This window comes from Oryctolagus cuniculus, chromosome 11 (assembly GCF_964237555.1).
Source record: "Oryctolagus cuniculus chromosome 11, mOryCun1.1, whole genome shotgun sequence".
Lineage (NCBI taxonomy): Eukaryota > Metazoa > Chordata > Mammalia > Lagomorpha > Leporidae > Oryctolagus > Oryctolagus cuniculus.
The window spans coordinates 113,185,941-113,199,853 of record NC_091442.1 but is presented as its reverse complement, the minus strand read 5'-3'; the positions used below and the strand labels follow the sequence as shown (position 1 = coordinate 113,199,853).

General features: G+C 47.1%; 1 protein-coding gene and 1 long non-coding RNA gene across 53 annotated transcripts in view; one reads left to right on the top strand and one right to left on the bottom strand.

The window, feature by feature from the left end:
- Nucleotides 1-13,913, top strand: part of RBFOX2 (RNA binding fox-1 homolog 2) — a 319,017-nt gene that overhangs the window by 296,782 nt on the left and 8,322 nt on the right. For 13 of the 50 annotated variants that reach the window (XM_051846008.2, XM_051846007.2, XM_051846014.2 and 10 more), the window contains 3 exons: nt 2,005-2,137; nt 5,824-5,863; nt 11,157-11,188. In XM_051846008.2, coding sequence (XP_051701968.1) covers nt 2,005-2,137; nt 5,824-5,863; nt 11,157-11,188 — 205 coding nt within the window. Of the gene's footprint in view, nt 1-1,994; nt 2,138-3,607; nt 3,757-5,823; nt 5,864-8,763; nt 8,807-11,156; nt 11,189-13,913 lie in introns of all 50 variants that reach the window. The other 37 variants (XM_051846012.2, XM_051846011.2, XM_051846015.2 and 34 more) reach the window with 6 other exon arrangements.
- Nucleotides 42-13,497, bottom strand: LOC138844428 (uncharacterized). Of its 3 annotated transcripts, XR_011380269.1 has the most exons (5): nt 13,361-13,497; nt 13,093-13,264; nt 12,595-12,965; nt 10,298-10,440; nt 9,602-10,130 (listed from the first exon to the last, which is right to left on the bottom strand). It is a non-coding gene; the product is annotated as an uncharacterized lncRNA (long non-coding RNA). The 3 variants fall into 3 exon arrangements; XR_011380270.1 differs by lacking the exons at nt 9,602-10,130; nt 12,595-12,965 and adding an exon at nt 42-277 and having other exon boundaries at nt 13,361-13,466; XR_011380271.1 differs by lacking the exon at nt 12,595-12,965 and having other exon boundaries at nt 13,361-13,466.

Genomic DNA, 13,913 nt, shown 5'->3' with positions numbered 1-13,913 from the left:
ATATGCTGGTACAGTATGGAAACAGCAAGGACACATTCTTCTTTTTTTCTTTTTTTAAGATTTTATTTATTTATTTATTTGAGAGGCAGAGTTACAGAGAGAGGGGGAGAGGCAGAGAGGTCTTCCATCCACTGGTTCACTCCTCAAATGGTCACAATGGCCAGAGCTGAGCCAATCCGAAGCCAGGAGCTTCTTCCAGGTCTCCCACGTGGGTGCAGGGGTCCAGGCATGTGGGCCATCTTCCGCTGCTTTCCCAGGCCACAGCAGAGAGCTGGATCTGAAGAGGAGCATCCAGGACATGAACCAGTGCCCATATGGGATGCCGGCACTGCAGGCGGAGCCTTCACCCACAGCATTGGCTCCCAAGGACACATTCTTGGGAAGGAGACTAAACACTGTCACGATGCCCTCTCGCGCTTTCCTGTGCTAGAATCTTCCCAGCCATGACACAAAAACAGTTGTGCAGTCGGGGGTGGGGGGCATGGAGAGTGTTTCCATGTGCACTGGTGATGAAGGAAGCAGCAGGAGGAGCGGGTGCCAAGCGTGTGATGCAGGCCCTCCGCCTGTCAGCCTCGCGCACTCACACGCCTCAGGGTCGCTGTTTCTGATGATCCTCCGCTCTCCTGATGTCTCTGAAGTCACCTTGACCTGAGCCATTTTACTCCGAGGTATCATTAGCCAGGATCCAGCAAACCTGGAAGCAACATTGGCCTGCTTCCCCAAGGCTGGCGTCTGGAAACCGTGGGCCTCTTCCAAGGGCTGAAGCAGCAGGCAGGAGCAGTTTCCCTCCAAATGGACATTTCTGGCTTAAAACTTTTCAAGTAAAGGAGTGAGATTGACACATAGGAAATAGCTAAAGATAACATGTGTCTTGGAAGTTGGCATCCTATGAAAATTCCAAAAGGTTATTATTATTTTTTTTTTTTTGACAGGCAGAGTTAGACAGTGAGAGAGAGACAGAGAGAAAGGTCTTCCTTTCCGTTGGTTCACCTCCCAAATGGCCGCTACAGCTGGCTGCTGCGCCGATCCAAAGCCAAGAGCCAGGTGCTTCCTCCTGGTCTTCCATGGGGTGCAGGGCCCAGGCACTTGGGCCATCCTCCACTGCCCTCCCAGGCCACAGCAGAGAGCTGGCCTGGAAGAGGAGCAACTGGCACAGAATCCACTGCCCCGACTGAGACTAGAATCTGGGGTGCTGGCGCCACAGGCAGAGGATTAGCCTAGTGAGCCGCGGCGCTGGCCATTATTTTATTTTTAAAGATTGACTTACCTATTTGAAAATCAGAGTTAGAGAGAAAGAGAGATCTTCACCTGCTGGTTCTCTCCCCAGATAGCTGCAATGGCCAGGGACGGGCAGGCCGAGGCCAGGAGCTCCTTCTGGGTCTCCCAGGATGGTGACAGAGGCCCATGCACTTGGGCCATCTTCCGCTGCTCTCCCAGGCACATCAGCAGGGAGCTGGATTAGAGCGGAGCAGCTGGGACTCAGCCAGCACCCATTCGGGATGCAGGCATTGCAGGCAGTGGCTTTACCCACTGTGCCACACACCGGCCTCCAGCAGATTACTCTTTTGAGGAATAATTACTATATGCACACAATAATATTTGGAAACAAGACTAGTAATTGGGCCGTTAAAGAGCTGACGTCATCCTGATTCAAACTGTCTGTGGAAGGTGAAAATCGTGTCTCTCACTACGACTGGCTCTCAGAGCCTCTGGCCCCGCTTCACACCAGCTGCTGGTGCTAGAGCTGGGAAGGAGCAGAGACTGCCATCTGTAATGATGGAGGCCTGGGATCACTTACTTGTCGTGTTGGGTCTCTTTCCGTTTCTTTCTCGCTCCGTGGCCCAGGTTAGGGGGCGCATGGAGTAGGGGTGCGGCCACCTCTTCAGGAAATGCGTGATACAGGTCTTTTCTATCTTTTCTGTAATTGCACATTGCGGGTTGCCACAGCGTACCTACTATTGAATGCAAGTTGAAATTTCTGTCATATTTTGGGTCTCCCTTTAGTTCCTGGCTTTCCCTACCCAACTGCAGCCACCACGGCGGCCGCTTTCAGAGGAGCCCATCTGAGGGGCAGAGGGCGGACGGTGTACGGTGCAGTCCGAGCGGTACCTCCAACAGCCATCCCCGCCTACCCAGGGTAAGCGTTTGATTCCAAAATCAGTATGTTTCTAACATAAGCGGTTGAGCATACCGTGGCCCTCTCATAACTTCTGGGATGTTGCCGTGCCACATCAGAGATCATTCAAAGAATACTTTTTTTTTTTTTTTTTTACAAATTAGCGGATTTAGATGGCAAGAACCAAAATATGTCATCATCAGAATGTAACAAGATGTCAATTTACAAAACCTCATTTTGGCCACCTTAAGCCCTCATGGAAGTGGCTTAAGACAGTGGCCAGAGCGTGTTGTGTTTCCTAGCGGTGTGTTGGCATGAGTTCACGCAGCAGCGCACGAATGTGGATTAACACGACTTTAGAGAACCAAAAAAGGAGCTTGGGATTGTAGTGCGAGAGTGCATCTGCTGTGCTCACCCGCCTCACCACCTTGCGCTGGGGCTGAGGCTGTCACGGGCGCCCTCCCCTTAGGTTCACTGCCCGGGTGGTGAGCAGCAGAGCTAGCTACCCACAATGGATTTGCTTTCTTTGTAGGAAATGGATTACAAGAGGTTAATTCAAAGATGAACCAAGTCCAATTGACTCAAGGGAGACAGGGAGACATAGGAAGAATTAAACTGCAGTTGGCTTCTGAATGCTGGTGATAACTGCCGGAGCTGAGCACCCTTCCCCGCTGACTTTGGTGCGGAAGGTGTCTCATGCAGTGGAATGATTCCATAGCAACAAATAAATCCTCGTACCAAATGGGGAGGAGGAGTGAGGGCGGCAGACTTCGTGATGAGTTGTGTCCCAGTGTTAGCAGCCTGCAGTGTATATTATATTTTATAAAGAGTGGACTTTTACAAGTCAGTTGTACCAAGGACTTTCTCTCTACAGAGATGTGACATTTCTCCTCTTCATCTTTTCTCTGCCTGTGACAGGTTTTTTTCTGTACTCTACCCGAGGAATCCACAGCAGCAGAGAAGCCTATTAGCTGCCACTTAGTTAAAATACAAAGGGAGCGAGCCTCCTCTGTATGTCCTTCTCTGTCAGCAAAATTGGCTACCCTTGAGGTGCACTAACCTAACTTTCACTCATTCATAGACCAAATGGACATACCCTTAGGAGCCCTCCATTCCACAGAATTAAAGCATTTTTATTAGACAAGGCAAGTATGCATGTTGAAGTGGGCAGGCTCCAAGAAAAACTGGAAGGGGACTGCTTCAGAAATTAGCTTTTGTTTGCAGTTTATAGATGTTTCAATCCCATGCATTCCATCATCTCCATCTTCTGCCATCACTTACTTTTAATTTTATCCTTTTTTCTCTCAACCTGACCTTTGACCTTCAACCTCTGACATCTCTTTTTAAAGAAGGGAATAAAGATGTATTGTTTCATCAACAAATACTCAAGGGAAGCATGAAAGTGAACCTTTGGGAAGCTCTAAACACTAGGAAAATTGGTCATGAAGTGTCTTCCATGTAATTCCAGAGCGTTTACTGCCATGTTTGCAGGAGAAACTGCTCACCAAAACATGGGACTTCCCTGTTGTGTGACCTTCCTGAGTTACTTGACAAAGTGGCTGGATTCACTCCTGTTCAGTGTAGGTCATTTCAGTGTGTGGCCCAACTTGAGAGCCCTTTCTCTACCAAGTCTGTGTCAGGTATATGTTAGCTCAAAGATGTTTTATCTTTATGTCTAACCACATCGATTTCTATGCATTACATTGAACACTAATTCCCATGTTTTCTTTTTTATTAACTAAACCACCTGTTTACGTGGAAGATGGCAAGGAATAAGTCCAGTATTTTTATGGGGAATGGCCTAGAATTGCTTTTCAGCTTAGTGAACTAATTCCATCATTAATCACTGCGTACTAGATTCCGTGTGGCATTTGATACAGGGAATATTGAATTCTTCTAGAATGTAAGTAAATATTCCCAGTAAGTGACTCAGCTTAAGGTAAAATACAGTCATGTTTTTAATGCCAGCACTTCCCTAAAGAAGGAGTGGTTTTTAATCTTTGCCTATATCCCTTTACTGAAATCACTGAAGACTAATTAACCTCTACTGGGCCTCAGTGCTGTCCATTTTATCAGCCTCCTCATTGTGAACAAGTCTCTTTTTTCTGAAATGCAATTGAGAGATGACTTTCTAATGTCAGACTTGAAGTACAGTTGGAGATTCTGAAAGTGAGTGAAACTTAGCTAAATGGACATCACTGATGATTTGACTTGCCTGTTGAGTAATACAAAGGCACGGCGATGTGCAGTGTGGGGCATTGCAAAGTGTGGCCCTCCCCTCTTGTAACTACAACGGAAGTCATTGGAAATGGAAATTAGAAACATCTTGGCTACCTGTAAGAAGCAAGTTATCATATTCAAGGTAAAAATATGACTTAATGACCTTACTTGCCAGCTTGTTATTGTAACGGAGAAGGTCTAGTGATGAAAATTTCCATCTTGTTAAGTTGAATAAACAATAAATGGATCATCTGATTTAAAATACCCAAATCTCTACAGCTGTTCCACGTCTTTTGGGTCCCAAAATAATGTTTTTGGGGTAATTCTATACATATGCACAAAAGTACTTGACAAGGTTGAGAATTCATATTTTAAGAATAATAGTATAATATTTCTCAGGATTGAGAGAGGCAGACATGCATTGTTTACTTGATACAAATTTATTACAGGAAATTAAACCCCTTGTTTCTAACCAGCTACCTTCTTGGTTTTATTCTTTTAAATAAGACAGGAGAATCCTTTGACATGCCCAGAACTTTAGCTATCCATTGTATTTTTCAGAATTCCATGTATGACTCTTATGGTCAAAAAAGAGCCCTTAAAATCTTCCAGTTACTCCTTCCCACTCTGGATTATATTGTTACTATCTGGGATCCCCACTGCACCTTTCAATTCTTGGACCTTGGACCAATCACCTTAACCTTTAGCTCATTATCTCTGCTTGTGAAAGCAATGCATTGTGGGTATTTTTGGTTGTGTTTTTTTTTTTAATTACATTTCTCTGTTTACTTTGGTCAGAATTGATTGACTTGTTTTTCTGAGGTGTTGCATTGGTTCTTAAAATGCTGAATAATAATACTTTGCATGCTTGTGTGATCAGCCAAATCTTATCGCATGTCTAATGTGCAGGGTAAAAAGCAGGTGATGTATGGATATCAGGGAAAAATTTACGTATCGCTGTGAAACCGAAGACAAAATGCTAAACATCATTTTGAAGCACACTTTGCGTATTGATACTGATGGAGTTCCTTGGGTTCACTTTTTTTTTCACATATAAACCCCTTTCCGCCCCAGCCCCTACAACCCGCCTTTGTAAGCTCTTTAAAGAAAAACTTCCTCCTGAGCAAGCCCCTTGAAAAACTACTCGGAACACGAGATGCTGATGCTTCCAGCCCGGCAGGTCTCGGACAGCCGATTCCAGGCCCTTCGGGGAGTGCTCACTGCTGCCTCACTTGTCCTTTAACGGCCAGATGGCCAGGCTGCTGGCCCAGTCTGCCCCCCTCGGCCCGCCTCACGTGCCCTGGCGCCGCGTGCTGCGTGCGTGCACTCACGCCTCCCTCGCCGACGCGCTGCGGCCCGGGCCCGGCCACGTATTCATACATCACCTGCCTGTGTAGAGCGCATGTGCATGCTGCCGTCCTCAATAACCGGAATGTGTTTCTGTTCTTTTGTTTTTTTGTTTTTGTTTTTGTGTGGATTTTCTGCAGTGTGGTTTACCAGGACGGATTTTACGGTGCTGACCTCTATGTAAGTACACACACCGGGGCCTTCTCGACCCCACCCCCGACAAGCCAGCCTTTTTTTTTCTGTTTCTTTGGTTTGGTTTGGTTGTTTTGTTTTGGTTTGTTTTTAATATGTTATTTAATTTTTTTCCTTGTGGATATATATATATATACATTTATATATTTAAGAATGCAAGCATGCTTCTCTGCCACTGCGCTTGCCCCTGGGTGCAGAAACCAAGCCTCTGGTCTCCTGATCATCGCTAGGGCCCGGCTACTGGACATATTCTTTTCCCTTCCCTCTGCCCACAGATGTCTGTGGTCCACTAATTTACCTGAGATGATCAGCAGGTTTAAAGTCTTTTATTGCTGTCCTACCATTTGCATATGTGAATAACAGGACTAGCTGAGTCGTGTAAAAGCTCTTTCCCTTTTCTACCTGTCTTCTCATTTCACATCCCTCTGTAGACCACTAGAGCTGCGGTTTGTGCAGGTGTCAGTAAGCACTCTGAATTGTGTGTTTTCCTGTTTACCTGCTTTGAGAGAACGTGAACTGTGAGACTGAAATGAAGAAGAGGTAGAGATGCCAGTGAAGAGTTTCAGTAATGAGAGGGGCCAGGTACTCAGTGCCAGAGGCACAGCCACTGGGCACCCTTCCTGAAAAGGGTTGGCAGAGGAATGACAGGCATAGAAAGCAGCCCAGACTTCTCTTCGAAGAGTCCTGTCCTCCTTGCCATGTTAACGTGCAGTTCATTATTTAAAGTAGCTGTAACTGAAGTTCTATGACTGACTTGTCACATATTACTTAACATATAGATGATGTGGTCTTCCATCCACTGGGTCATTCCCCAACTGGCCACAAGAGCCTGGTCTGGACCAGGCTGAAGCCAAGAGCCTGGAACTCCATTCAGGTCTCCCCTGTGGGTGCAGGGGCCCAAGCACTTGGGCCGTTTGCTGCTGCTTTCCCGAGCACATTAGCAAAGAGCTGGATCAGAAGCAGAACAGCTCAGACCCAAACTGGCACTCTGATATGGGATGCAGGCATCCCAAGTGGTGGCTTAACCCCCTGGACCGCAGCATCAGCCCCCAGAGTCTTTGATGTTGAAGTCTTCTATGAGAACCTTTCTGAAGGCAAGCTTGACCTAGTTACCCACGTGATTGAGAAAGGAATTTATTAGGAAAATTTGTCAGCTGAGATTATTCTGAGGGGATAGGTTGAAATTACCTAGAAATATTTTTTCTACCCTGATCTCCCAGAATCGGTAAGAGTACCTCCTTAGTGACTGTTTCCACTGTCTGCCAGATTCTCTAGCAGACCACAAAAATCACTGTACTTATTAAGAATATACTTAGAGACTTGTGTATGGCAGAAAGTAGAGATAAGATGGTAGATACAGTCCCCCAAAGTACAGGTGACTACGGAACCACACAATTCAGAGCAGGCCTTCAGCGTGGGCCTAATATAATGCTACTTGGTCCAGCCCTCCAGCTTAACAGATGTCTTTCAGATTATGATTTACCCAGTATCATATAAATTACTCGTATAGCCAAGCATAAAACCCAACTAATCCATGTTACATTACCTCTCTGTACTTTAGCTGAAATCCTCCTCTTTTCCTCTGAAGGGCTTCAAGAAGTAACAACGTATTTTTCTCTTCCCCACGTTCCCAGTGAAACTTGAGGACGGGGGGAGTCCATCCCATTCTGCACCGAATCAGCCATTTCTAAATGCACACGGTCACATGTGGACGGGCATGGGCTTCTCCATGTACATTGGTCTCCATGTTCATGAAACTCATCTTTCTGTTATTTAAGTTATTTTCTTGAAATCTGGGCTATTAGAGCAGGCTTTTCCTTTTCAATTATTTCGTAAATCAAGGTTTTTTTTAAAAGTATGGCCTGTTCTATCTCGTTCAGAATTGCCTACTTCCACCTTGTCAACCAACCAAATATTTGTTTATGGTTCCCTCATTTCCTTACTTTATAAACTAAGATTTATTGAGAGGAGATTTTTCTGAACCTATTGGGAAAACACTCCTGATTTTCCGTGTCTGCTCCCTGGATCCCGTCACCAAGCTGAGCGGAAGCAGTCTCTGGTCTGGCCGAGATGGTTTTTACCAGCACGCCCTTGGCGAAAGTAGTCGATTGTAATGTTAGCATCATTGCTGGGTTCCTAAGCAGAGGGACTTGGGAGAGAAGGTTGATTGCTACTGCAGAAGTAACGTCTGAAACCCCTAAAGAAAACTAAGTGTGCGTTATGCCCAATAGAAGAGCCCAATAGAATCCCAGCTTTGCAAATGCATATTCCGTGTGTGAGGGAGCGAGGGCTGCTTCTTCAGAACACTGTCGCTTGCCCTGAGTTTGTCTGCCTCCCTCTGCATGCCCCACCCCTGGAGGTCTCTCCGTGCGCCTCGTCCTCGGTCCCTCAGGAGGCAGGTTAGAGCGGAGCGTTCAGCTGCTCTAAGGAGTGCATGCAACCAGAGCCCGAGAGAAGACATTAGGGAAACTCGGCCTGCTCTGAATAAGGAGATTTCTTCTTGTTTGGTTTTGTTTTTAATCCCTTTCTCTGTTGTGTCGTAGTCAGGGAGCCCTGCTAGCATCTTCTTCCTTTCTGTCTCTTTCAGGCACATTTCTCTCCGGAGCACTGCTCCCTCACAGTCGTGCCCATGGTGTGGAAAGAGACCTAGATGATAGGGCTGGGAGGATCTGTCCCCCCGGCCCCTGCTTTTTTGGCCAGTAGAAAAGGCACAGTTCACCCCGATTTGCCTTTTAAGAGGGTAACAAACCGTCCCAGTGCTCCCCTGTGAAAAGCATGCTTGCATCCAAAGGAAAGAAAAGGCTGGTGCGCCCTCAGCGGGCATTTTGTATGATTGTTTTCCCTCCACAGCTGTGTTTTTGAACTGCTCTTCCTGTGTTCTGTTATAGAATAGTCTTACAGGAACCAATCATTAGCGCTAAAATACCTCAGGTAGGAGTGCCAGTGTGACCTGCCAACCAATCAGATTGTGGATTGCAGTGAAAACATTGAATTATACTAACCATTCCAGCTCCACGTTAGAGATGGGAACAGAGGCTTTTTTGGACAATCGAGACTTGTGAGCGTGTGATCTAAGCCCTGCCACCTCAGCAGCGCACAGTCACATCCCACACGTGCCAGCCCTCCCCAGAGCCAGCGCCCGTCCCACCGCCACGGCCTTGCGCCAGCGTGTCACATGCACCGTCCCATCACTGCCACCTCTTCTCATTTGACCATCACAGTTGCCCCTGCTGTGGAAACTGTTCTTTATACTGGAGAGCTTAGCAGTTGGGGACGTTTTCTTAATGTCGTGAAAGAAGTGAAAATGGGGGAGAAGTAGGACTGTCCAGAGAGAACCCGGGTAAACCCCACGTCAGGCTCCAGGTACAGCCCGGTAGGAGCTAGACGGCGCTGCTGCGGATGCTGGACCTGTTGGGACTCAGAGGCCGAGCAGGCCATTTCCTCTGAGGAGGCGTGAGGCACTGGGATAGGCCCGCACGCATAAGGAGGTTGCTGATGGCTGGGCGCTGGGAGAAAGGAAGCAGTCAGTGGCCTTTCACAGGCCCTTTGGTCAGTTTAGTTTGGGGGCTACCCAGCGAGCTCAGCACTGAGCTGATTTGGGGAGATGTGCAGGAGTAAAGAGTTTGAGAGGTCCGACTCGTTAAAGATCGGCCCTCGTCTCTCACAGAGAACTCAGTGGAAGGTATCACGCTGAGCATGGCAATATCATCCCTGACCTCAACTTCATTTTCTTTCAAAGTTTTATTTATTCACTTGAAAGTCAGAGTGAGGCAGAGAGAGAGGTCTTCATCCGCTGGTTCACTCTCCAATTGACCACAGTGGTTGGAACTGTGCTATTCAGAAGCCAGGAGCTTCTTTCCAAGTCTCCCACACAGGTGCAGGGGCCCAAGGACTTGGGCTATCTTCTGCTGCTTTCCCAGGCCATAGAGAGCTGGATGGGAAGTGGAGCAACCAGGACTTGAACTGGAGCCCATATGAGATGCCGGCACTGAAGGCGGCAGCTTTACCTACTACGCCACAGTGCTGCCCGCCCCCCCAATTTTAAATAATAAAATAAAATTTACTTTTCTTTCAAAATTCTTCATAACTACTTTTCAAGGTAGATGAGTCTCGATCTAAAGCAGCAGCAGTGTTACCATATTAATGTTCTTGTGTTCCAGTTTGTGTTATCTCTGTTTAATCAGAGGTGCCACATTACCACATAAGAGCTCTGTCATGGCTCTGGAGCAGTGGTTCTCAGTTGGTGTGAGGAGGCCTGAGGGAGAAGAGGGAGCTAGGACCACCTGGGGACAATAAAGTGGTTCCCAGCGGCCCAGCATCAACCCCACGCTGGTCGGAGCAGCTCTCTGCTCTGCTGTAGGGATTTCCAGCATCACCCCCGCCAGCCCCGCCCCCACCGCACTCTGCTGATGTATACACTACCTGTAGGTAACAGCTCTCATTCTGTCTGCTGGTCACAGTGGTACACACTTTCCTCCTCAGTGTCACACAGTGTCATTGTCTTCCAGGTAGAAAGACGGTGTCTTGACATCACATGCTCACCAAAGTCCTGTTTTAATGTAAACCTGAAACAGAAGGAGTGATTTTGAAGGCTAGTTTAACATCAGGACAGGCAGGTCTCCCGGTGTGGGAGGTGAAGGTCAGAGCGGTGGGGATGGTGTTGGGGACTCCTCTGTTTTGGTCTAGTTTAAAACACAGCTCTGTGTTTTTTCCATAAATCATGGTCCATGTGGGGACACGATGAAGTTATAATTAGCTGGAAAATTGATTCAGAGCAGAGTGGAGAGCTCCGGAAGGAGCTGACACTGAGCTGTGGAAAACCGAGACCTTAACAACCTCAAAAGTCGTTCCAGAAAAGGCTCTGAAAGGCAATAGCATTAAAAAAAAAAAAAAAAAAAAAGCTGGAAGTTGAAGTCAGAGATATGTTACAGATACAGGAAAAAAAACTGTTTCCATCCAGGAGGCAGCTCCAGGTGTTGACAGGTGAGCACAGGAGTGCTACACAGGACTGAATTGTGTTCTCAGGGTCCAGCAGGTGAACAGAGGTGTGATGCGGGCTTCGGGCTGTGTCAGTGGGAAACAGCAGGAGTCACACAGAACAAACGAGAGAGGAACCGGAAAGTGTTGTAACGGGGCGTGTGTGTATTTGAATCAGGCTTAGCCATGCCAAATTTGTCCAGCTCTGAGAGTCCCCAAAAGCTGTCTGTGTGTGCCCTGCTACATTAGGGTGTGCTGTGGCCATGCTAATCCCCATTTTTGTTTTATTTCAAATCACACACAGATAGAATCTGCAAACTGCTTCAGATCAAACAGGTCTGATTGTGTGTAAACACATACGTTCTTTTTCATTTTTATTATTAATGGTTGCTTCAGTTTTGCATCAGTGCATGGTTAAAAGCAATACACATCAGCTACTTCATGACTTCATATCTCCAAATGAATTATTTCTCCTCTTTTTTTGTTTGTTTGTTTGTGCAGTCAGCTGAAGAAATGTTAACATCTCACTCTAAATCTCTCAGTGGAGTCTCTGTTCCCTTCTCTGATATAACAGATGGGTTACTGCTTGTTATAATTATTAACATCGTGGTGTGGGCCAGGGCTAGGGTGGGCAAGATCGACTCTTTCTTTGGGCTGGGGCGGGGCCAGCGTTAGGGTCTGGAATGTTAACTCCGAGTGGTGACTGACTGTTTCCGTAATCCCAGGTCGTGTGGCTGCACGCTCTAGTAATTGAGGCTGTGTACTTCACCGAGCTTGTGGTAGAGCCTAGGGCGAACCGCTGTCCCAAGAGAATGCTGGGATAGATAGAGTTAGCCAATCCGAGTCTGAACGTGGTGATTTTGCTGGTTGTTTTAGCTCCAGATGTTGGCATGCTTAGTTTTTAATGTGATTAATAAATGTGGCGCCATGCCCCCTCCCCACGCCTGAGTCCCCTCCCCTCTCTCCTTCCCACCTTTGTTCTTTTGGAAAAACTTAAAAAACAGTAATGAAAACCTTGGTGTTTCAAACTGCACTTTGTTCTCATGTTCTTCAAAAACCTTAAGATTGGCTAGTAGAACTGGGAGTTGAGAAAACAGTTTCTTGGCCTGGATCTGGACAAACTCCAAAATCCAGAATGGAAATAAGTGTGTCTCAATTTTCTTCGTCCTACATTTTGAGATACATTTTATTGAATAAGCGGTATAAGCAGCAGCAGAAATACTTTGGAGTTAAGAATATATATATCTAAGAGGAGTAAAACCCTGGTATGCAACTTGATTGCTTTAACTTGGTGAGCTACCTGTCCGTCCCAAACAGCCCTCTTCTCTGTGATGGCCTGGCCTTGGTGCCATTCATGTAAAGCAATTAGGAGAGCAGTCACGTTGAAATACCTGCCTTCTAAAAAACTACTAATGTGGTTCCTCTTTAATGCTGACACCCTCTCCAGCCTTTTTTATCAGTAAGACGTTTGCATCCCTGTCCTTGAACTTGAGAGGCAGAGAGCATCCTCACGCTGCAGAGTTGGGTATAAAAGAAGGAAACCACTGCACCGGGCGCCTCTCCCGTCCTCCCCGCAGGCCACTCCAGGCAGTGCAGCCCTGCTCCTGAGCCCCTACGGTCCCCAAGGCTTCTGGAGGCAAGAGCAGCGAGGGGAGAGGCGTCTGCCAGGCACCCCTCTTTCTAGAATTAGCAGACTGCGGCTCAAAGCCAGGGTTTGACAGGATGCTCAGGATGAGTCTAACCTTTGTCTGCCCGCTCCGGGGTCCCCAGCGCTGTCGCACCTCCGTCCGTCCCGGGAATCGCTGCCTCTGCCTTCCTGCTGTGCGGGCCGGTGACGCAGCCCGCTAGGCAAATCTGAACCAGCATCCAACTGCTTTTATTACCTGCTGAAGTTCTCAAAGATTATTTCTGTATTTGAAGGAACACCAAGAAGACAAACCACAGACTACTGAATTACTGCCAGAACGCTCCCTGGGGCTGGCCTGCGGCCGCTGCTCCCCTACTCTCCTAGTGAGCCAAGAGGCCTTCTCTAGGTACCCGAGGACCTGAGCCATCGGAGGTCGCCTCCGCATAGGTCCGCAGGGGCTCTGCTGCTTCATTTCTGCTTTAGAAGCTGTAAAAAGGGAAAATACTTTAGTTGGTGAGGCTAACTAAAGGCTCTGCCAAAAACAGAAGGCAAATAGATACTATGAAAAAGCTATGCAAGGATTTTTTAAAATTTTGCACCAGAGTCAACTTACCTTTTAATTCCATTTTCCACCAGCTCTTTGAAGGCCGGCAGATAGAGCTGGTGGGGGCCCCGGGGAGCTCGCTTCCAGCTGCCCCGAGGGTAGCCCCTGCCCAGCCCCATCTGAGCCTTGCCTGGCCAGCGTCCGGTGATACTCGTTAGAATCCGCTTGTTTCTGTGAGTGTCTGTGGAAGAATTTGTAACCACACAGAAGCTGAGTTTTCAGAGCACTTACTCGAAGAACAGAGACGCTGGGAGCCAAGCCGGGATGTCTAACGCACCTGAAGCTGCCCCTGATGCCTCAGGCGGCACAGTTTAAGCAGCAAGAATAAATTTGCCTTCCAGTGCGGTTCCTCCAGTTAGAGAAAGCAGAAGTTACACAAGAACAAGGAAGCAGCTGCTTTCTTGTATGATTTACAGGTCTTTCCAAAATAAGATTCACCAGAAATAGAAAGAAGCTGCTGTGTATCAGATAGCCATGAACAAGGCTCCCATTAAAAAGCACTCGCCTTCAATCCCAAGAAGTGATACAGGAGTTTGTAGGTTTATGTAAGTTGAAATTTTCAAGGAATAGAAAATTTCAGAAGTTCATGAGAAATGGACATACTTAATCTATAGAAATAAAATGAGAGCATTTCAGACATTTCATGGACAAATGGAATTCTAAGATAATTTTCTTTTGGTGCAAAACAACTTTGAAATCCACGCGTAGCTGAGCTTTTCCAGGATCCCCCGCATGCGCTGTATTGTGCACCACTTGACTGGCACCCGCATGGACCAATTCAACAGCGTCCTCCCTGCTAGCTAAAGGGCAGTAGTAGGGCTTCACATCTG